The 23,715-nt window shown below is 27.2% G+C and overlaps 1 protein-coding gene across 1 annotated transcript; it reads right to left on the bottom strand.

Annotated features, from left to right (window-relative positions):
• On the bottom strand, window positions 1-23,527 carry LOC107443160 (ATP-dependent RNA helicase DHX30). The gene is made up of 14 exons (XM_043043021.2): window positions 23,154-23,527; window positions 21,099-21,227; window positions 18,535-18,668; window positions 17,339-17,513; window positions 13,690-13,976; window positions 12,668-12,909; window positions 11,832-12,042; window positions 10,637-11,557; window positions 9,508-9,716; window positions 8,697-8,790; window positions 7,472-7,622; window positions 4,912-5,131; window positions 3,643-3,832; window positions 1-358 (listed from the first exon to the last, which is right to left on the bottom strand). Exons 1-14 carry the CDS (start codon window positions 23,311-23,313, stop codon window positions 50-52), a joined length of 3,432 nt encoding a protein of 1,143 aa, XP_042898955.1. The 5' UTR covers window positions 23,314-23,527; the 3' UTR covers window positions 1-49.
• Window positions 23,528-23,715: the final 188 nt, after the last annotated feature.

The following is a 23,715-nucleotide window of genomic DNA, read 5'->3' on the forward strand; positions in this document are numbered from 1 at the left end:
TAAGAGAAAATATATACTTTATTTACTGATTTAACAATTATTACAATTATCATAAATCTTCCGAAACTAAAGAATTATTTACAAATTTATAAATCTGTCCTTTTGTAAAAGGAACTTGAGGACTATTTAATACTTTTTTCAACAGAGGAAAAACTTTGTTGTAGAAAAGTGAAATTGCTTGATCACATTTTTCTGATTTTGTAGTTAGAGAATGAATATATATGTCAAAAAAGCAATCCAGCTTTGATCTGAATTGCATAATAAGTTCAGCTTCCTCTTTGGAGCAAGTAAAATTCAACTTTTTATGTTCATCTAACATAATACATACATTGTCACTTTCTTTATGACTAGATGGCATCTGTTAAAAAAAAGTATATTACACTTTAGAAGATATGCAGAAAGTTATTTTCATTACTTTAATAGACTTAAAAACAAGAATTATGTAGAGAAATTTTCACTTTCTAAGTATTTGACTACAACAAGAGACTGCTTTTCTGTAATCCAGTAATCCACAAAGTTATGACATAACTTTTGTCATAAAAACATTATTTAACACAATTTACATAAGTTGAATATATCAAAATAAGTACATATTTTTATGCGTTTTTTAAGTCTCATTAATAAGCTTATGAAAAATTTTTGAATTTTAAACTTAAAGGAATCAAAAGGCTTTTTGGAATATTATAATAAAAATATGTATATATATTTAAAATAACACAGATAGTAAAATAAATAGTCTAATATCAGGGGCAAGAAAATGCGCATTTATTTAACAAAAGTCGTCCACTGATTATTCAATAATTGATTGTAAATATTTAATATCAATGTTTAAAAGTAAAGTAAAGCATTCCCGCAACAGCCCGTGGTGGGCCAGGGGGTTATGGAGGTTAAAGCTTTACAATTTCGTGACCAAGGGCATGATTGCGGCAATGTGGTCAGCACCGTGCACAGACCGTTTTTACTTCCCAGACAAGTTGGTACCCATAGATCTGAAGTTGGGTGGGCTTCAAGTCGCCACTGGGGATCGAAGCCTATTTCCTCACTATGACATTTCAGGCCCTTAACCACTAAGCAATCGTGGCTCATCCATATTTCAAAGCAACTCTAAATACTGAAAAAAAATTGGCAAAACAAAAAGCATAGGAATTTAAAAGAAAATTAATAGCTATGTAAATCATCTTCTTCCTTTTTCGTTACTGTATCGAATTTTTGCTAAATTTTTGAATTTAGTTTTCTTGATTTTTTTTCCTACTTAGCAAAATTTGCTAATGAGTACTGTTAAACAGCACTATGCCTTTCAAAAAGAGGTGGAAAATAAATAAGTTGTTAAACAATAGTAAGAGAAATAGCACTTGGTAATTATTCAAACTTCCATGGAATTTTCCTCAAAAATTTAAAATAATAAAATTGTGATATATGTAATTAAGAATTTAATTTAAAACTGCATGTTTGTCAGATTTCAGATTTTTTAAAATTTAGTTTTATTATTTATATTTAGCTTTTAGATTTTCTAGTTAAAACAGACAAAATATGATTTGGATAATGCTAAAAATTTCTTTTAACATAATTTCCACAAAAAACATTCATATAAATATACAAACAGACAAATGCAAAATATTTAATTATCTTTCAAAAACTGTGAATTGCAGAATTGTATTGGTACATATTAAGAGGAGTACTCAATGACTTAATATCAAGGAGAGAAACTAGTGTTTTCAACAACAAATACATAAAGTATAAAGATTTATTTTGGCATCACAAATGCTCAGTAGGATAATCTTACTTAATTGAAAGCACAATCCAAAATGCTTTTAATTCTTGAAAAGAAATAAAAGTATTTTGACTCTAAAAATTATTGCTCGGCTGTTTCTAGAAATGTGTATGGAAATTCTAATCTCAAATGATCAGATAAGAGATATATTTAATTTTTAGTAAATTTTAGAAAAAGAATGAGATGATTTTTGAAATTGAACTGACCAAAATAGTTGTTGATAAATGGAATAAACCACTATTTCAATGAGTAGATTGTTTACAGTGAAGATTATGCATTTAAGAAATAAATTTACAAATTGGAAATGCAATATTTATATTTAAGAATTTTTTAAGACCATGTAAACTTTGATTATCTGTTAACATAAGTTGATTTTTTCTCAAACTTAGAACACTATTTCTCATTTATTAAAGGGATATAAAAGATGATGACACATATGATGCATTGTATAATCTAAAACACTTGAAATTTTAGAATCAATATTCATACCGGTGATTTGAGAATTCAAATGATATGCTTATTTAAATGCATTGACTTAAATATATGTTACAAAATGCAACACAGTGTGCCCTAAAGTCCATAATTTTTTCAATCTACGAATAGAATTTGTGATATAACTATAATCTTATGTAGAAAATAACTGCTTAATAATTTGTACCAATAAATTATAAATAGATTAGTACTATGGCATAATTTTGAAAATGAACAAGCTCAAATGAGTAAATTTAACTATCAATCTAAATTGATTTTTCATGTATTGATGAAAAGGGGTTGATTATGATGACACACTATTAAGGTGATGAAGAATGGTTCATAAAAAGTTTAAAAATTGAAGTAAATGACTTTAGCTGCAGATGATTGTGAGGGTAAATAATTTAATTAAAAGATGAAATATGTTGATAAATCCAGAACTTAAAGAAAAAGGTAAAAAAGTCTATTTGCGGAAAAAATATTCATATGACATCAGCTGATGATGTTCGATAAAAAATAAATTACAGATTAAAAAACTATGAAGGCTGTTTTTCTTTAACCATTAAGTTTTTATTATGTCAGGAGCTTCATGTAAAAATAAATGATGCATTTTTAAGAAAAATAGGTTTTAAAAATAAAATGTTCAACTTTATTAAATTGAAAAGAAATATGACACAAAAGGGAGCAGCACAACAATAGAATACCTCCTGTAATAAAAACAGAAATACAAGTGTAATAAGATGTTAGTTTATCTCTTGCCAAGGGAAGTTAAGAAATCCATGCATTGGCTATGAATTGTTGCAAAATATGGCCAAGGTCATTGATTAAAAGAATTTTTTCCATTTTTTGGCTTTCAAATTTAAAAATAAAGCAGTTATGAGAAATAAAAAAGACTTTTTAATAAAAACAAAACATTAAATCAACAAAGCAACGGTTTCATGAATTCAATGCAAATGATTAACACAGATGTAGAAAGTAATCAACTCAGAGATTTGTTTCTGTTTGCATGTTGCCAAAAAAAGAGATTACCAATGTTTTGTATAAAACTAAAAAAATAATATATATAAAGAAAATTACTAATATACATTATATTAATAATTATCCTTTATTGAGAAGAAGATTAAATGTAATAATAAAGTTTTTATATGATAGAAAATATGTTATGCTTAATTGTGTAGGGCAACCACTATCTGAAAATTTTGAGCATCCAAGATAAGTTTAACTTCTACAACAGTATGCATAAACTTCAGATAATCAAGTTTCTACAACACTTGTACCCATGACTTTATATCCCACCTTTACTTAAAATTCAAAACAAACAATCATTTATTTTGCAGTGGGCTGACTTTACCGAATACTGACTTAAATAGCTAAGAATAATATATAATAATTTCACTTACTTTACAGACAGTTAACTGCTTTCCAGACACAAGAGGAAGTATAATACCAGGGATAGCGGACACTGCAGAGGTCATCATAAGTCTACGTGCCTTTGATTGCAGAGCAGAAAAATAGATAAGCCATGGACTGGGCAGTTCACTCTCATTTGAAGCAACAGACTCTTTCTGTATGTAACCTTTTTGTCCCTTCCTAAATGAAATTGAAAAGCTTATTCTGAGGTATATTTTAAAATCAGGTTGCATTCTGTATAACCTAGCAATAGCTAATCTTTCTCTAAAGCAACACAACTTTAATGAACTTTTCTAAATTCTCCTATTGTTTCAAGGGGGGTTTTATGTTTTGTTTTTAACTAACATGGCATTGTGTAATGTTTTGACAATTATCTTTTTTACTCTTATACTTTTACTCATTTGCTAACAAGCAAATTTTCTTTTAGAGAGGCTGCCCTTTCTTTAATTACCAACAATTGTTGTGAAAAAATAAAATGCAATAGAAAACAATGGAACAAAAATTTTAAAAAAATTTCCAAGTAAAAAATAATTTAGGTAAGAAATTAATTATTAGACTATTATTTATTGATTAGACTATTATAAATAAGAAATTATTGACTGGACTTATGAAAAAAATCTCGTCTCTGAAATATTTAGAATGCAATAAAACACAAATAACTACATTATAAAAATTAACTTGATTACTTTTTTCCACATATTTTTTGTTTCCCATTAAAATAATTTTACGTAATTAAATATACTACTATGAAGCCAACAGTTATTGAACCCTTTAAATAATGATGCAAGTTAAAACTACATTCATAATAAATATTATCAGATAGAATTTGCCAAATTGTATAATAATTTGCACAATTGCAATTGCAAAGTTAAATAAAACTTCTGATTGCATAAATGTGTCCAATATTTATCTAGATAGCATTTTAGATAATTTTCTCAGTATAGAGAATTTTTTAAATTTAAAAAACACCTGAGGAATAACTATAATTTATTCTTTTATGTGGCATAAACTGTACTATAAATTATATAAATATTTTTATGAAAATAAAGACATGCAGTAGCACATAAAAAATATTTCAGGAAAAACAAAAGTATATTTATAAATCTTACATTTTTAAAGCAAAAATGTTGAGAAATGGTTAATAACCAACAAAGATTATGAGTTAGGAATCAAACATGTTTGGAGAAATGCCAAGCAGTAAAAAAAATAAGAAATTGTATAAATAAGTCAATAAAAATTAATGAATGCAAACTACTTACAGAAGAGAATAAATGATAGCATCTTTGTTTATTCTGTTTTGGGATATTTCACCTTGAAGAACTTTCATAACATTAGGATGAAATGCAACAGCAAGTGCAGCAAAAATGCTTGGAGCATGGTTACTGTTTTCATTACACTTACTTTTAGGATCACAAAAATCATCTTTAAATTCAATTAGTCCAGCAGTATGTAAATTTTCAGCAAAAAGAGATTTTAAATCTAAGAAGAAAAAATAATAATAATAATACTTAAAGAAAGTAAAATAAATAAAATTAAGTTTAATTAAATATTAATTTTCACATTTGTAGAAAGGAAAATACAAGAAACAATATAATAAATAAACAATCAATTTTGCAATTAATATATTTCCTCTCTGCAAGTTACTGAATGTTTAGTTCAATTATGAAACACTGTTTAAAATTTTTAAAAAAAAACTTAATAGATCAAAAATAGCTGGCTCAATATAATAGATAGACTGTTATTAATTTCAAAATGTTTTTATCAATACATACATAAATCATATAAATAACTTATTTTTTAAAATGGAAAAACTTTTAATCCTATAAAGAACATTTTCAGCTGAAATATTTTTCAAATCACAAACTTCTCTTCTTTAGTATTACATGAAAGTCCTGTTTGCTACTCTATAGGACACAATTATATTTTAACCTACATTAGAAGGTTTGTGTAAACGTCTATGCATTTAGCAACTAAACTTTAGCTCCATACTTTTACGCTGTCCTTTACAATGGTCATTTGATTTAGCAAAAGTTTTACAGAAGTTCTTTAATCCGCTTAATGTTTTTCTGTTTGCTTTACAATGCATTTCAAATTCGTTTTGAATAGCGAAAGAGTGACACAACTACCTAGAATCTTATATTAGGTTGTCCTGATCAATTGTCAAAAAGTTAGTTGAATACATTTTTTTAAAAGTCAAAATTGCATAGCAGATTCTGCATGATGCAGAAATTGATATTAAGTCCCATGCACATTCATTAGATTAAAAAGATTACACATTCTTTGTAACTTTCCTTTGTGCAACAATGTGCTGTAAATTTTTATTCACTCTTGTGAATTGAGAGGTCTCCTTGAGAGGTTTATTTATGAGTTAAAACATGCAATATTCACATCCTGACTTCTGGAACTTGTTAATGCTTAGACTTTGCAGTAATCTGGACATGTTTATTTACATTTATAGCCTAGAACCAGTTTATTATTTTTAACCCTTTGAACCAGATAGGACACCGATCTTACTATATATCTTTTTATCTGAAGCTCCTACAACAAGCAAAAATATATTTCGGCTCTTTTTTAATATGAAAAACCGTCTAATAGTTACCAAAAAAATCTATTAGATTACATTTGTACCAAATTATAAAATCCCCCCCCCCCAAGAAAAATAGTAGTTTGAAATTTTTTTCATTCATACTTAAACCTCAATTTCACAAAACTTGTTGAATATCAAATATTTTTTTACAATTTAGTCACACTAACAACTGCAATGATATTTTAAAATTATATAACATGTTTTTACTTAAAAAGGAAAAAAAAAATTCCAACAATGACAATATTTTTGCTTCATCACTTGATTTTACATTTTACTGAATTTCCTTTGTTTTATCAGTTTTCTCTTCCAAAATGTCTCCTGATGCTGTAACCTCTTTTAATATTTCTGATTCTTCTGAATCATCACACACTACAGGATTATTATCTATGGTAACTACATCTTCATCAGCATCGATTTTTTTCGAATTAATTAATTTAGCAAGCTCTTTTGAATTCTGTGGGAGGTTATTCTCATCTGTGCACACATATCCTACAAATTTACTTCCTTAAGAATGGATGATTCTAAATGGTTCAAGAAATGGTTTACAAAATTATCCCAAGAAAAGTCTTTAAAACTTGAAGTTCAAGAAATATATTTAAATTCTTCAGAAATTATGAAAAAATATTGGGTAAACAAGAATATTTCACAAAATCAAGGGGCACCTAAGAAATGTATTTGACTAAAAGAGGTTTTAGTTCTACTATCAGCATAGAAAAACACAGGAAATTTTGAATTTTGTGGGACATCAAAGTTCGTAATTTCAAGGATTGACTGCATAACATTGCTTTGTCAAAACTTAGTTATGAGTTCATTGTGTTTTTATTTTTTTTTTGCAAACTCATGATATAACCATCTGATAATGAACAGGAAATTTTGAATTTTGTGGGACATCAAAGTTCGTAATTTCAGGGATTGACTGCATAACATTGCTTTGTCAAAACTTAGTTATGAGTTCATTGTGTTTCTTTTTTTTCTTTTCGCAAACTCATGATATAACCATCTGATAATGTAAATAATGTAACCTTTGAAAGACAAGTGTTGTTATATAGAACAGTAATTGTATCTCATATTAAGCTCTTTAAAAAAATTCATTCATAATGTAAAAACAAACTTTATAAAAAAGAAATTTTATAAAGAAGAAAAAATTATCTTGGTAACTAAAGAATAATCGCAAAAAAAGGAATGTTAAAGCAAAATAACAATAAATAGACTTAAAAAAATAATTATATTACCTGATATTACATTTAAACTTTGTTCATCTAGGAAATTCTGCTCCATAAACTTAGAAAGGTTAGAATCATTTCCCAGTCTTTTCCATTCATCAAATATTTTAGCTAATGCTAAGTGATCACTTAGCATTAAATTATCAAAAGATCTTTTTATCTGGAATTAAAACAGAAACATTAATAAATTGTATTCATTTTTACTAAACTTTGTAATTAATATTCTTTGTTATTCAAGCTAAGCAAACTTTAAATATATCAGACAAAACACACTGCCCTTCTGTAAGAGAAAAAAAAAGAAATAAAAATTTGATGCACAACCATTTAATAAATTATAAGAGTTAATTATAAGTTATAATTATTAGAGGAAAGAAGGTTAACTGTTCACTGCATTTCAATTGCACCACAGTTCAATAGTGAGGTCTTCCAAACATAAATAAATTGAACATAATTCATTTATTGTAATAAAATATCTGATTCATGAAGAAAACTTTTTGGGAGTAGGGCACAAGAGGTTATTTATTTATTTATTTTTGAAGAAAAGGTTTGATACATTAACAATTCTATCATTTTTAACATGTTTGCTTATATGCAGAGGAAATATGACCTTTTATCAATCTGATGTCAAATTTTTTAAAGTTATTTGATAAACTAATAAAATATTGACAGCTTGAAGCCCACTAAGCTTCGGATTGGTGGGTACAAGCTGCTCTGGGAAGTAAAGGTAGCCTGTGTGCAATGCTGACCACATTGCCACAATCATACTGTAGGTCACAAAATTTAGGAGCCTTAACCTCCATGTCCTCTCTGGCCCACAATGGGCTGTTGCAGGAATGCTTTAATAAAATATTGAAGAGTTCATTCTATTCAAATGTGTTACAATTCATGCACTCAAAATAAATATTATTAATATTAAAAGAAGTATATTCCATTTCAAGTAAAATTCCTAAAGTTATTTTAAAGGTTAATTTTAAAATTTGTACAAGAACTGAAACACTTAAATTGCCAATTAAAGTTAACTTACACAAATTAAACAAAAAAAAAACTTTCAATAAGTGAATTTGAAATCTATAATGCTATCATTTTTTAAGGCATGTTTAAAGAATGTAATGAAATGATAAATCAGTAAAAGCAAATTAAATATGAAACAAATTTCAGTTAATTTGTAACAAACAACAATAAGAAAAAAAATTAATCAAATGCAAAATGCTTACATTTTTATGAAATTACTTACATTTTTAACAAGAGATTTATCTTCTAGTGTATTTAGGAATGGTTCTTTACCAAGAGTTAGAATTGAACAAATGGTCAAGACAGGATCAAGACATCTATTTAAAAATATATATTACCATTACTATCTATTCTAAAATAAAAGTATCAAACACAATAATTGGAAATAAAATGTTAAATTGTTACTGTTTCAAAAAATATAATAACTTTAAAAGCAAAATAATTCTTTTGTTATTACAGTATACTCGCAATCCCTCAAAGTTGAAGGGACACTAAAAAATTTCGAGAAAGCGAGCTTTTGAGATAACTAATTCAGAACTAAATATGTTCTATAAAGTAGAAAAATATATTCTAAAATAGTACTCTAAAAAGTAGAGTCAAGAAAATTAAAAATATTTACTAATAAATATGGTTGTAATAATAGTTAACTATAAGTCTACTATTATTACAATAGTTGACTATAAGTATACAGTAATGATAATTTCATTTTTAAAAGTAAGACAAAAATAATTATGAATTAAAAAGAAAATAATTGGTTTACAATAAACTTACACTGTGATTTTTCTGTAAACATTCCACATAATAAGGTTTTGAGAAGAAACTGTTTGACATAGGAATTTAAATTAAAATTATGTGGATATGTAATGCCAAGAAGAAAAATATTTTTTTGACATAATAAGGTTTTTGAGATATAGATGTTCGAGACATCGAGAGTATACTGTATAAAAATAAAAAAATATTTTATAGAAAATATCAAAAAGCTATTTAAACAAGAAATATTAGTTACCTAAGTGTAAAGAAAAGTATACTTCTACCTTAAAAATGTTGCATAAACCAAAGCAACTGACAATCTAGGATGAGTTCCAAAATTGACTACAACTTTTCCCAAATCGGTTAATTGTTCATTTTCATCAAGTATACCAATAATTTGAAGCTCCTCAACGCCAGCTTGTAAAGAAGGTTTGCTAGGTGCATGCAAGGCAGATGAAAGAAAGTCTTCAGCTTTAGATTCAGGGCAGTAACGCTGAATAGAGAAGGTTATATTTATTTTACAGTGCAATCTACATATTGAATGTAAGTACAATAACTATAAATAAAATCAATACCTTTATTTTATAAAATAAAAACGTGTGTGACAAAAAGAGCTCAAAAAATTGCTGGTAATAGAAAAACTAGTTTTCATTATGTCTAATTTTATCAAGTATAAATTTTGTTAATGCAAAAGAGAATAATATGGAGAAGTTTATACTTCTGCGACTGCTTTAAAAAAATAAAAACATTTTTTTCTCCCTACTTTGTAACCACAAATAGTTTATTCAGATTTCTGACATTAAAATATAGAGTAACACTGAATCTGGAAAATATGCTTTCTGACAGACAGGAAGGAGAGCAGGTGATATTAATGCTAATTTTACTTTTATGTAAGCTGCCATATTTTAGGAACTAATCAAACAAACCAAAAAAAATTTCGCTCACAATTATAAAACTTGTTTATTAAGGATAAATCCATGGAAAAAATAATTTTTAATAATTATGTCACAAATATTTAGTTATTAAATAATAATTATTTCACAAATATTCAATTTCATAAATAATAGTATCAATTTATTTTTAAATGCACTAATCTGTTAAAAGCTTCAGTAATTATATTATCTTCTCTAATTAATTAAGTTTTCAGACTAGTTCTACACATAATTTCTCCACATTTTTTAAAAAAAAATGCTGTTTATTCAAAATAAAAACAATTAGGAATACTGAAGTTAAAATAAATACAATAACTAAATTAAGATGTAAAATACTTTAAATTCATAATTTAAAATAAAGAATCACATTATCAAGAGGAAGTAAAGTTGATGATAATGGAATTAATAAATACAAAAGAAGAAAAACTACAGATAAGAAAGTTGAAGCAAATAAAAGATATAAAATACTTCAAAAACATACTTTACAATCAAGAATCACACTCTCCAGAGGCATCCTTAAGAGTTCAGGGAGGGGATAATCCTCCAACTTCATCAACACCTTTCTTGTAAACAGATGATAACAAACACCAGGCTGAACACGACCAGCTCTTCCACTTCTTTGGCGAACATTGGCCTTTGTTATCCACTGAGTACCTAAAGAAGCAACTGCCTGCTCACTATCAAATGATGTCTCTTTATGAAGGCCAGTGTCCACTACATAAACAACATCATTTACAGTTATTGACGTTTCAGCAACATTTGTGGCTAAGATGATCTTTCTAACATCAATGGGAGGTTTATTAAAAAGCCTCCTCTGTTCTTCATGAGGCAACCTTGAATGTGCACAGCACACCATCAATTTGGATGGATTAGGATGATAAGTTAGAAGCTTGTTTTTTACATTTAGAATATCATTCCAGCCAGGTAAAAAACACAAAATGGCACCAGGTTTCTTTAATTTATCAATATGACTTAAAATGTCTACCACTAGATCGACATCCAAAATGGGATCTTTCTTTTCTAAATCGTTTTTGTATTCAATTTTGTCGGTTAACAAATCATCCAAATAGTAATCTCTAACAGGGAAGCTTCTTCCAGGTACGTGAATCACGGGACAGTTATTAAAATAATTAGAAAATATAACAGTGTTAAAAGAAGCACTCATAATTATAAGTTTGATTTTATTATTAGTTTCAAGTAGCCTCTTTAAAAGGATTAATAGAAAGTCAATTTGGATGCTTCTTTCGTGAACTTCATCAACTATAACGTGACTAACACCTTCAAGATTAGGGTTGGAACATAATTTGCGAAGCAGCATACCGGTTGAGCAATAAAGTATGGCTCCTTTTTGTGAAGGTAACATTTTATTCAACCGAACTTGATGCCCTACAGTTTCACCAACCTAAGGAACAACGTTAAATGAATTAAAAATTATAGCAATGCCTTTATCTATTAATACTTTCATATTACTTTAGAATTGAATCAATGATTTTTTTTAAAAAATAAAACAAATAATACAGATTTCAGTTTTTTATTAATGATATAACTGGAATATTGTTTGTATGTCCTTAAAACTTAAGAGATCAAAATTTTAAGTACAAAATTTAATCAATTAAAAAATTCTACAAAAGTCACAAAACAATAAAAGAAAACATAAAAATTTATTTACTTGTTACCTTTTCTCCTCTTTCTGCAGCAACTCGTTCAGCCATAGATATAGCAGAAATTCTTCTTGGTTGAGTAACAACTACATTGCAGTGTGCACCTTCCATCTTGTTAACATAGTGATCAAGAATAAATTGTGGAACCTGAGTAGTTTTACCACATCCTGTTTCTCCAGAAATCACAACAACTTGATTTTTATTGACAAGTTGTATGATGTCCTCCCTGTAATATTAATAATATTCATTTCATGAAATACGGTAAACTATGATTAAGTTTAATAATATATTTCATTTACATCAAATGACTTTTGCTTCAAAACTAGAAAAAAAGGTCAAAAACTGTTTGCCAACTACTTTTACCTGAAAATAATAAATTAATCATTTATTAATTTTGTAACTGAACAAGCCCATAAATTTACAGTATATATTGGGTTTCTAAAAAAAGGACCAATGGTTTAAAAAGTCAATTAAAAAAAGGAAGAAAATAGAAATGTATGGTTTTCTGTAGTCTGCTTAGGAAACCAGAATTTTGACTCACTAAGTTACAAATTTCAACTAAGAATGGGCTTATAACTGGAAAAAATGATAAAACTATGCCCTTCAGCAACAAAATTAAAATAGTCACATATATTTTTCAGTTGGAATGGTCTAACATGCTGTAGAGAGTTAGTCTTTCTTGTCAGTGGTGCCATTTGTTAATGAACTTTGAAACAAGTTTTGAAAGTTGGCTAGAAGAAATTCTCTGATTACTTTAGTAGAATATATCAAACTATAAATTTTTCTTCCTCCAATTCTTCAGTTGATTTTTTAAATCATAGACCGTTTTCGTTAAACAAAATATAAGTTACCTTTTATTAAAAATAGGTAGCTGCAATCTTGTCGATTTTATTTCTTCCAGAAATGGATCCTTGCATTGCATAAGAGATGTATTTTTATCAAACATTTCTTGACATCGTTGATGGATTTCCTTTTCTGAAATCTCTTGCATTGGCTTTTCGGTAATTATATCATAAATCACAGAGTTACTGTCTTGACACATTTTATCAGGTGTTTCATTAAATATGTCATCAGAGAAAACTGTAGATCTATCCTGACAAAACAACAAATTAATAATTTTAGCAATACTGAAAAAGTTATGTCCAGAAATATATACATATTAATTATAAAATAAAGAGTCTTACAATATAAATGAGTGTAGATTTCAAAGTTTGAAATTCATGTAAGCAAATAAATTAAGCTATTTTTAAAACCCAAAGGAAAAGCCTGATATGTTAAAAAAAATATACCGCAAAACAAAAAGATTGTAAACACTTTTATGAAATTTCACAATGCTTAAATTATAATTAAAATATATGCTAGTAATCTAAACCAACTACATAACATAAAAACCAATGGAAAAGTCAAGTGATATGTATATGTTAAAAAAAATATTCTGCAAAATAAAAAGATTGTAAACACTTTTATAAAATATTATGATAATTAAATTATAATTAAAATATCTGTTATTAATTTAAACCAACAACATAACATAAAAAAAATCCAATAGAAAAGTTTAATATATAAATGTTACATAAAATATGCCACATGATATAAAGACTAAACAGTTAGCTTACATTTCATGAAAGTTAAATTAATCTTAGAATATTAGCTAGTGATCTAAGCAAACTATTTAATGTAGAACAAAGTCAAATAAATAGCACTTCAAAGAAGAATATTATCTTTCAATAAGAATAAGAATTCTTTATTTGAAGACTTTTTATAGAACTATTGAAGAAAAAATACTTGATTGAAAAAACAGATAGTTAATAATAATAATAAATTAATAGCATTTAGGTTTTTTTTTATAAATACAGCAATGAGAAGAACATACATTTAAAGATTTAAACATAGAATTCATTTCATCTTGCAACTCATGAGGAATAGAGAGAGAATATGGAGACGAATGAAGTTCCAAAAGTTTCACATCATCATCGCGTGAATACAGAATCAATCTTTTCTTCTTATTAATAAGTCCTAATTCTTTCAGCCAAGACAAAGCTTTGGCAGAAACGATTCTTTCAGCATCCCTTAAACGTCCAGCAAAAGCTTCAAACGTCTTTGGTTCTGGATAAGTCAAAGCAAGTTCCGATCTCCAGTATTTCTCTTTACCAAAAAGACCTATATATTGCAAAGGAAAAGAAAAAAAATAATCATAGTTCAGTTAAGAGAAAAATAAATATACACATTTCATGCATATACAGTGAACTCTCTCTACTACGATATCCGATACAACAATAACTCTTTCTATTACTATAATGTTTCGTGGTCCTGATGAAATTGCATATGAATTAATGTTATCCACCTCTCAATATTGCGATATTCGTTGAACCCCTGTAAAAAGATTCTTTTTTTAAAATTTCAACCTTATTTTCTCCATTATTATTGGCTTTCAAATAATGTGAAAAATCTTATTTTATCATATATTGCCATGCTTCTCAGTCTTTTTTGACAAGAAAAGACTCACTGCCGTTTATGTACTTATGTTATTTCTTTTCAAGACAGTAAATGGCTTCTGTATTCATGTTTCAAAACCCCATCCTTGAGGTACATAGACCACCCCAAGACCTTCCCTTCTTAGAATCGCCTCCCTTATCTCTTAAGAAGTCACTGATGTAACATTCCTATCTGATTTCGTCAAGCAGTGGACTGATCGTTAAGACACGGTTCCCAGCGGATCACCAAAGTCAAACATCACTGGTTGCGGTCAGTGTGCGGGTGGGTGACCACTTGGATCAGTCTGCGTAGGGACCGAGGGTGTGCGGTATTGGTCCTCGTTAAACTGTTCTACCGTAAAGTGCTCAATTTTGCATGCAGGTCGTCAGGCTACCGAAGCGGGGGTGCCATCCCCTCTGCAGAGGATCAAAATTGTGATGGCATGCCTTCGGATCATCCCCAGTGATGCTTCCCAGACCCTCGCCAATAGCCAACTGTGAAGCTCTAGTGCGACATAAATGAACTACAACAACCCTATCTGATTTCATATTTAACCATAATTACCACGCTGCAAATTAAATTTTGATATAATATATAAATAGATTTATACTTAATACATATATAACACTAAAATTTTAAAAAAAAACCTCATTGTGTCCCCAAAGTATGTAGGCCTTCGATATAATAATATATCCCTCTACAACAATGTATTTATTTGGTCTCCAAAATTTTGTTACAGCAAAGTTTTACTGTGCAATACATTAGAAATGGGACTTAAGATGAAATTTTCATGAACTTTTTTACTACTTTCAAACAAACACTTAGTTTATTAAGTATAAAAGATGTAAAATTTATAAGTTTTAAGTAACTACAGCAATCTTCTAATTCTGCTTGGTTGTTTTGCTTTGAAAGACTAACACCACTAATTGACTTTCATTCAAAGATTTTGATTTTCTTTTTTAATTTTTGTTTAAACCAACTTGGAGCGTCAGTCGGTGCTATACCAGGCATTTTTTCCTGATGGATAAAGTGAGAGAAATGTGAATAGAGTTACTGTGGCAAACTTACTGAATTTCAATGAAACACAGAAAGACTCTATTAGCAAAAAGTAATATTCAATGTATCTGAAATGTATAGATTTTTAAACTTAATAAATTCTTATCGATTTACAAAGAGGTTTTTCGATTGGGAATTGTACGGATGATAAAATACTTGAATGTTTGCCGTATTTGACAGTTCCTCTTAAACATTTCTGATTCACATTCAATTTTAGATTTTTCTCTTTGGTTTTTGTTTCTCAGGATAGCAATAGAAAAATTTTTAATGACTATTTTTCTTGTTTAGACATCAAAGGTCAGGGGAGAAGAAATTAATTCACAGCTAATATGAAGACATCATTTTTCACTAGGATGAATGATCACTCACCAATGAACTGAATAACAAATAATTTGGTAATCGGTAAATCTCGCTGAATACCAAAAAGGAATGAAATATTCTTGAAATCCAGTCCTTCATTAAAATACAATTAATAAAAAATAAAATTAATAAAAATATCATAATTTTCTTGCTAATAGTTTCTACTAAACTCAATTATGTGGTGTAAAAAAGAAATCCTCAAATTTAATGAAAAATAACCGCAGAGTTCTCCCTAGGTATAAAAAAGGGCTGGGTGCTTCCTCGCACAAAAGGTGTAATATTATGAAATAACTGAATTTGAAATTCAACAATTTTTAAATTACTCTCTTAAACTATTATCTATGCACATTTCAAAAAGTAATTCTCACTCACTATCAAATTAAGAGAAAAATTTGTAGTTTATAAAAAATAATTAAAGACATGATAAAACAATCTTTATGCATAGATTTTTTTTTCTAAAAGAAAAAAGCAAACTTAACCTTAAAAGAGAAACTTATAAAAGTTCAACAAGTTGAGAATAATCGTAACAAAGTAAATATTTGTACTAGCAATCAGAATTAAACCTATAAACACAGATAATTTTACTAGAGTATGATTATCATTTAAACAGTGAAAATGGATTTGAATAAAAAGGCAGTATTTTTCAGGGATGGCAGCTTATTTTTAGGAAAAGGGCACATTTATAGGAATCAAAGGGCAGGCAGGGGAGGGGACTTCTAAATACGTTTAGAGGGAACACTGGAAACCGCATTAATAACATTTTGATATCAGACTGTTTGTTTATATTTTGACATCAGATTCATTTCTCTTAAAATTTGCAAAATTTCATACTGTTTCATGTTAATGAAGTTATAGTATTGAGAAGCATACTCCGTAAAACTTTCTGATATAGGTAGTTTGACAGCTGCAGTGACTTCACTCTTTTTTTTCTTCCAAAAAATACTTCCACAAAATAAACATTCAGCTTAGTATAGTTATATACTCAGTATAGCACAGTCTTTTAATTGCAAAATTTTTTATACATTTACAAATTAAGTTTCAGTAGTATGTAATTAAACTGATAATTTTTTTTTAAATTTGTTCAACATTTATATATATTTCTAACCAAACTATTATTACCTATTTACTGTCACACTTAAGTGTTTATTTTTTTTAATAAAAGATAAGCGATGTTTTTTTTATGAAAAAAATTAGTTCATTGGCGTGTTTTCTCTCAGTTTTTGCTACCTTGTTTGTACTCGGAAAAAGGAGCTCCATGGCGAGTGATAGAAAAATGGTTTTTCAATAACAAAAAATTCATTTAGATTTATTGAGTGAAGTTCTAAAAATTGCGAAATGGATACCTAAAATGATATATGTGCACAACAACTTAAGTTAAATAGAGGGGTAAATTTTTTTGATTTCAATTGAGTTTTCTAAAAAAAAAGTTGAGAGAGAGAGATTTGTAAATATGCCAAACTGCCAGACAAAATTTGTTGAAGAGGGAAAATTTTTAGGAGGTCACAGCAACCATCCATCCCAACATTACTGATTAACATCATGATTTTTCAATAAGTACTCTCCTATATCTATAATATCAGAGAAATGTAATATATATATGTAATATAAAGTATCGAAATAAATTTACCTACCATCAGTTTGTACTGTTTTGAACTTAGGGATATATTCTTTTTTTCCATAACGTGTCCAAATACGCTCATAAATATTACACAGGACAGATTTAGAATTTTCAACATTATTGTCATCAAATGCTACAACTTTTTCAGGGAGAACAGGATTATTGTCTTTGTCTAAAACACCTAAATCCTACAAGGAAAAACAAGCAATCTATTAATAATTTGATTATTTAATATAAAGACAAAGTTTTTGTATAAATTACAAAAAACTACAAAAATACAACAAAAAATAAAATACAGCAGAATACAATACAAATAAGAAGTCGATAATTCTTTTTAAAGTTTTTCTAGATATAATTCTATAAATAAACATAAATTCTAGAGTTTAAAATATTAGGTATGCGTCAAAAGTGTAAATGAAGCTTTCATTATATTGGAGTAGGAAAAATTGTACTAACAGAAAATATAATTAAACAGAGATCTTTAATTTTGGAAAACAAGTTTTAATATTTGTTTAATATATTTGCTACTATTTTATGATTTAAAAATATAAATGCATAGTGTGCAAAAAGAAACAAAAAAAAAAACTAACCACTTTGATTAATTTTTGATCTAAAGTTCAGATCTTTATGTTCTAGAACTTAAACTTAATTGCTCGAGGGGGTGACTTCAAATATGGTTATTAATATTACAGATGATATCTTAAGTAACTAAATCAGACACAAAAATGCACTTCTTTTAATAAACATACCATTTTTGACAAATACGGATTTTTGATCTCAAAAATTTAAGCGGCAGCAGCAATTTGGGAAATATTACCCCTTAATGTTAATTTTACTTTCTGCGTTCTTCGCTATATCTCGAGAACTTTGTAAGCGAATTGAAAACTTTCTGCACACAATTAGAAAATTCGTTTAACCAAACATAATTCCGTGCTTTTTTTTTTTGGTGCACTGTACAAAAAAAATCATAAGAAGAGGCTTGCCAAATTGGTAATTTCAAAGAATTTATATATTCTTATGCTTATACAATATGACAGCATAAGATATCACATAAAGAACACAAGACACTAGTACACAAACTCGAGAACAATAACTCATAAAATGCACACATGGGTGAAATATGTTTTGCTAAATTATTTGTAAAAATTAGCTTATAAAATATGCTATTTTTAACAAATTTATATTCAAATAATAAGAAAAAAAACTAACTTTCATTTTAAGACAAGCGAGTAGAAAAGATTCTTTTTCAGCATCAAGCTTCCTGCTAGCAATACTTTCAACTTGAAACTTACTAGGCCATGTCATATTTATTGTAACTTGCCACATTTTTTGTTTAGTTTCACCTAAAATGAAAGTTAAAACAATGATAAATTTACTAAAAATTATCAATATCAATTAATTATTAATCAAATATATTATTAATTTTATTAATTTAAAAAATAAATTAATAACTATGCATGCTAAAAAAGTTTTAAAATAAAACTACACAGTAAACTTTAAGTTAATTTGTAGCTTTGAAAAAGTTTAGCCAGCGGTTAAACTTTTTTAAAGCCACAGAACACTCATGTAAATTTTTTCCTGATAGCATACAGCTTTATATAATCAAAAATGAGTTTCACTAAGAGTCATTTGCATGTTTTCAATAATTATTCATTGTTGGTTCTTTACATTAGGTGAACACAAATAAATAAACTTGTATTTTGTATTTTTTCTAAACTTTTATGGAATTAGTTTTTTGAAAGCTATTTAAAGCCTTGGTTTTATATTGTTTATAGTCACACTTTTTAAATGCATTTTTTATAAACCTAAATAAATTTAAGAAAAATTTTAAAAATTTAATAAAAAATTAAGTTAAGTGCTATGTGCAGGCTCATCAGAAAAATTATAAGGCTGACATAAAATCTTGAATATCACAAGTTAGATGCAATCAGTAACATCAATAACAATAGCTGAACAGTACTGTGTATAATAAATATTTCTGTTAAACCTCTAAAAACATGTTTTGATGAATTTAACAAATCCCAGAAATGGTAAAATAAAATTGAGATAATGCACTAATTTTGAACTTGTAGCAGGGCAGAAAAAAGATATTTGTAAATACTGTGAAACCTACAGCACAAAAAAAAAAAAAAAAAAAAAAAAATATCGCAAAAATAGTATTATTAGTTATTACCCATGAGAATTATGATTGCTGCAAATCTTGATTTTTTTGAATTAGTATTAAGTAATCTTTAAGTAATCAAATGTTTTTTAATGATAATTATTCTTCAAAAATTTGTTTTAATAAACAAAGTAACGTGAAGTCACAGGTAAAAGTGAAAATACCGCTAAGTACTAAGAGCTAGTTGAAGGGAAAATTTATAGGCAGTAAAAAATTATAAGAGCATTTTGCAGTAAGCCCTCTCAATAAAAAATTAGTCAAACTTGCTATATGAGTCATTTTAATAATGTCGGAGTTCAACAGCCGCTCTTGAATAAGTGGATAAAAAACCATATACACTAGTTTATTTTTCAGCCTAATATTACACATTAATAGGAAATAATAATTATATTTTAAATAAAAACAAACAATTTTGTTTTAAATCTATAGGTTACAAAATAATGAAAATATGTTATAGAATAATAAATGTGTATATGAGCAGGAATATAAGATTTACATTTAAAGATGCTTGTTAATAGTCAAGGTATTTTTTTCAATTTTATCCATTTAGCAAAAAAATTTACATTTAATACAAACTTAATAATTAGCAAAAAAATTTAAATAAAATATTTTTTAACAAAATGGCTGCATTTTAAACAAAAAATTATTTTAAAAAAAACGTTTTAATTAATAAAAAACAATTAATACAACAAAAAAAGCATATGGGATGGAAACTATATTAAAAATATGCATGTTGCTGTATTTGTTTTTAAATTTGATGAAAACTGAAAGAACTAAGATCTCACTTTTGATAAATGTATTTTTCTCATTAAACTGAGTTTTAACAACAATTTTTAGAAAATGATTCCGAATATTCCATAGAGTCAAATGCTCATTCTTATTTTTTATTTTTGTGAAATTTCTCAGGGAAAATTCTCCTGGGATTCTCACACATAACTTTAATTGCTTATTGATATTTAAATCCTCAAGAACACTTATTCTTTGTTCACCTACACCAAACGTGCCTTAGAACATCAGTAGAAGACTACTGTAGTAAATGTTTATGGTATAATCTTAAAAAATAGATATAAAATTGTACATTAAAATAAATCTTAAAATACTGTGATGGCAAAATGTAAAAGAAATGTTTTTGTCATACTCTCTCTTAAAAAATGAAACTTTCGTTTTGTAAATAACACCAATTTTTTCAATTAATTTTACTCAAGAAAATTTCAACAGAGAAAAAAACCTCCCAAGCTCATTTTATTCATGTAAAATAAAAAAACTTAATTTTAAGGATAATAAAAAATTTTAAAAAATTTCAGCTAATATCCATAAAAATTTAAGAAAAAAACTGTTTAGAAGGATGTAAAATCTTCAATTGAGTATTAAATAGAAAAATATTAAGCACATTAGTAGAATATTACTTTTTTTTTCTTCTATACTGATTCTAAAGATAATGACTATTATTTTTAAAAAAATTCTTCCTAAAAGACAATGATAGTAAAAATTAAAACAGGTACAGTGAAAAACTAAGAAAAAGTAAAAAAAAAAAAACATTCATAAAGACAAGAAAGAAATTATATATGAATGAATTAAAATATACAAATTTATATCATTTTTTTTATCATACCATGTTCAATTTCTTGAATTGACACAGAAGGTTTAATGTTGGGATTTTGGTGAACAGCAAATGCTTCATTGACTACTTTCCACAGAGTTTTCTTTGGTTCTATTATTTCTTTAACAGATTGTTTGTTATCTTTAAAAATAATAACAATATTAAAATATAAAGAGATAAGAAAAGTAAATCAGTCATTAGAAATACAGATTAAAACAAGAAACTTAATATAAGATTAAAACATCATTCTAATAATAAAAATTTTAGTTCAACAGGTTACGTTAAAACTATGATTTCCCTATAATTTTGGTAGATTTTTTATGTAAGTTCACTATTGATTTTTATGCCATTTTAGTAAATATTATCTATACATAAATTAAAAATATGGAGAAAACATGGAAAATAATAAAGATTAATGAAAAGAGAAGAATACAAATTATTAAAATAAAATATTTTCAAAATTTTTTTTTATTTAAAAATATATATGAGGGTTGTAAATTAAATAGTGGCAACTTAACCTTGAAACTCACAAAAGGGCACGCATGCGTAAATAGGGTATGGGTACGGTGAGGTGGCGCTGTTGTCGATGTGTAGAGTGCAAAAAACAGTCGATTTGCTTAGAAGGGTAGTTGTTGCGTGGCGTTAAAGTGAGGAGTTTCGTTTCCATCGCTCTAAAGCATGTTGTGAAAAGGCTTAATGACGAAAAAAGACGAGATGCTTGAATCCATCGTGCTACTGTCCTATATGGTAAAGCATTTGCTCCAAAGGCTTCCACTAATCCTCGATAGCATTCTGTTGCATTTTTGCCACGGGCAACTTTGATTGTAAGCCACGACCGCTGATCACCTTTTGAAAACATGCTTTAGAGCAATGGAAACGAAACTCCTCACATTAATGCCACACAACAACTACCCTTCTAAGCTAATCGACTTTTTTTTGCACTCTACACATCGACAACAGCCCCACCTCACAGCTCCCATATCTAATTTGCGCATGCCCGTCCTTCTGTGAATTTAAAGGTTAAGTTGCCACTATTTAATTTACAACCCTCGTAAATTAAAAAGCAGAAAAACAAAATAATGAAAAGATATAATCTGTTCATCAGCTCACACGATTATGTTTGCAAAAAGGAGTACATTCTAATATTGTATTAATATAGCCAAAAAATAATAAAACTTATTAATTTTCTTCGTTTTTCTCTTTTTGTCTTTATTGTGATATATATATATTGATCTGATAAAAAAAAACTCCATGAAACAAAAAATTTTAAAGAATGTTTCAGGAAAGATATGTATATTTTTATGAATGCCTATAACAAACGATAAACATTTTACGAGTAATTTTTGCTTGAGCCAGAATACGTAGGTAAATACAGTTTCATAGCTGCCAACGCATATAGGAAAAAATCCATAGATTTTACAAAATATTATAAATTTCATGATAATTGTTGAAAACTATACTAAATATTTAACGCATAGGGAATTTAAGGGATTTTTATAGTCATCAAAATTGAAAAACTGCAATATTTTCCAGTTATGATTTCACATTAAATGATCTTGAAATGTTATGCATTATGCTTATTCATAATTTTTAATAGTAATAGACATTCAATTCATCAAAGATAGTTAACTGAATTTTTTAAAATAGTCTCGCTTCTTAATGTATTAGTGACATTTATTTCAATATTCAAGCAAGCAATGATCGACATAAAAATTACATCTTAAAAGGGATTTTTTTTTATTGAAACTTAGTAATTTCTGAAATCCACAAGAACCAGGAGAATTTTTAATAAACCAGTAGACCAGGAGAGTTGGCAGCTATGCAGTTTTTTAGTGAAGTTAGTGAATAAACACGATAAAGAGTTTGATAATTATGGAAAAGTAAGAAGTGGCAATTAGAAATTTGCATTTTGCTGAAAGTAATTATTGAAAAATAAGAAAGATTTTTTTCTACAAGACTTTTTTTCTACATAGAAAATTTATAATAGTTTTACACATTAAAAACTTTTTGGTTTTAAAATAATAAATAAACAAAATGTTTTAATAATTAAGATTAAAAAGTTAATACCATTTTCAAAATTCTGCTTGACAGATGAGAATGAACTTGAAAATGTGGGACAAACATTAAACTTGTTTAAATTATGGAAAGCGTTAAAATTTAAGCAAGAGAAAGATTTTGTATGTTCAACATAACTCGCAATTCTTGAAATTTTGGGCAAAAGTGACATATTTATCAGTTTCAAAAAAGGAAAATAGTAAAGAAAAAGATTTTAAATTATGATGAAATTCAGATCTGCATTTCACTCATGTTTATGTTTTCCAAAAAAATCTTAAAATTTCAACTTTAAAGATCTTAAAACACATAATAAACCGAAAAGGATTTTCTGTCATGTAATGGTAAAAGTTTTAAAACGAAAACTGAATAAACAGTTTGATCGGAGTGTAAATATTGAGTTTAACAGTCAATACTTCAAAAAAAAAATGTAAGTTTGGGTGTATGCCACTAATGAACCTAAATCAGCGATATTGTGATCTGAGATTGTTGGATTTTTCTTTGTAACCGTCAAGTTGAATATTTGTATGTACGAAATGTTACTTCTCTTTAATCTGAAAAATCTTTCGGAGTGGTG

The sequence above is a fragment of the Parasteatoda tepidariorum genome, chromosome 4, assembly GCF_043381705.1.
Source record: "Parasteatoda tepidariorum isolate YZ-2023 chromosome 4, CAS_Ptep_4.0, whole genome shotgun sequence".
NCBI classification, from domain to species: Eukaryota; Metazoa; Arthropoda; class Arachnida; order Araneae; family Theridiidae; genus Parasteatoda; species Parasteatoda tepidariorum.

What these genes read in the sequence shown, in the direction of transcription:
- LOC107443160 (XM_043043021.2), bottom strand. Translation starts at nt 23,313, where the DNA reads ATGTCACTTTTGCCCAAAATTTCAAGAATTGCGAGTTATGTTGAACAT. An exon ending in CTACCTATTTTTAATAAAAG is followed by an intron (nt 12,043 to 12,667) that starts GTAACTTATATT and finishes TTAATATTACAG; the next exon opens with GGAGGACATCATACAACTTG. An exon ending in GCTATCATTTATTCTCTTCT is followed by an intron (nt 3,833 to 4,911) that starts GTAAGTAGTTTG and finishes AATTTCATTTAG; the next exon opens with GAAGGGACAAAAAGGTTACA.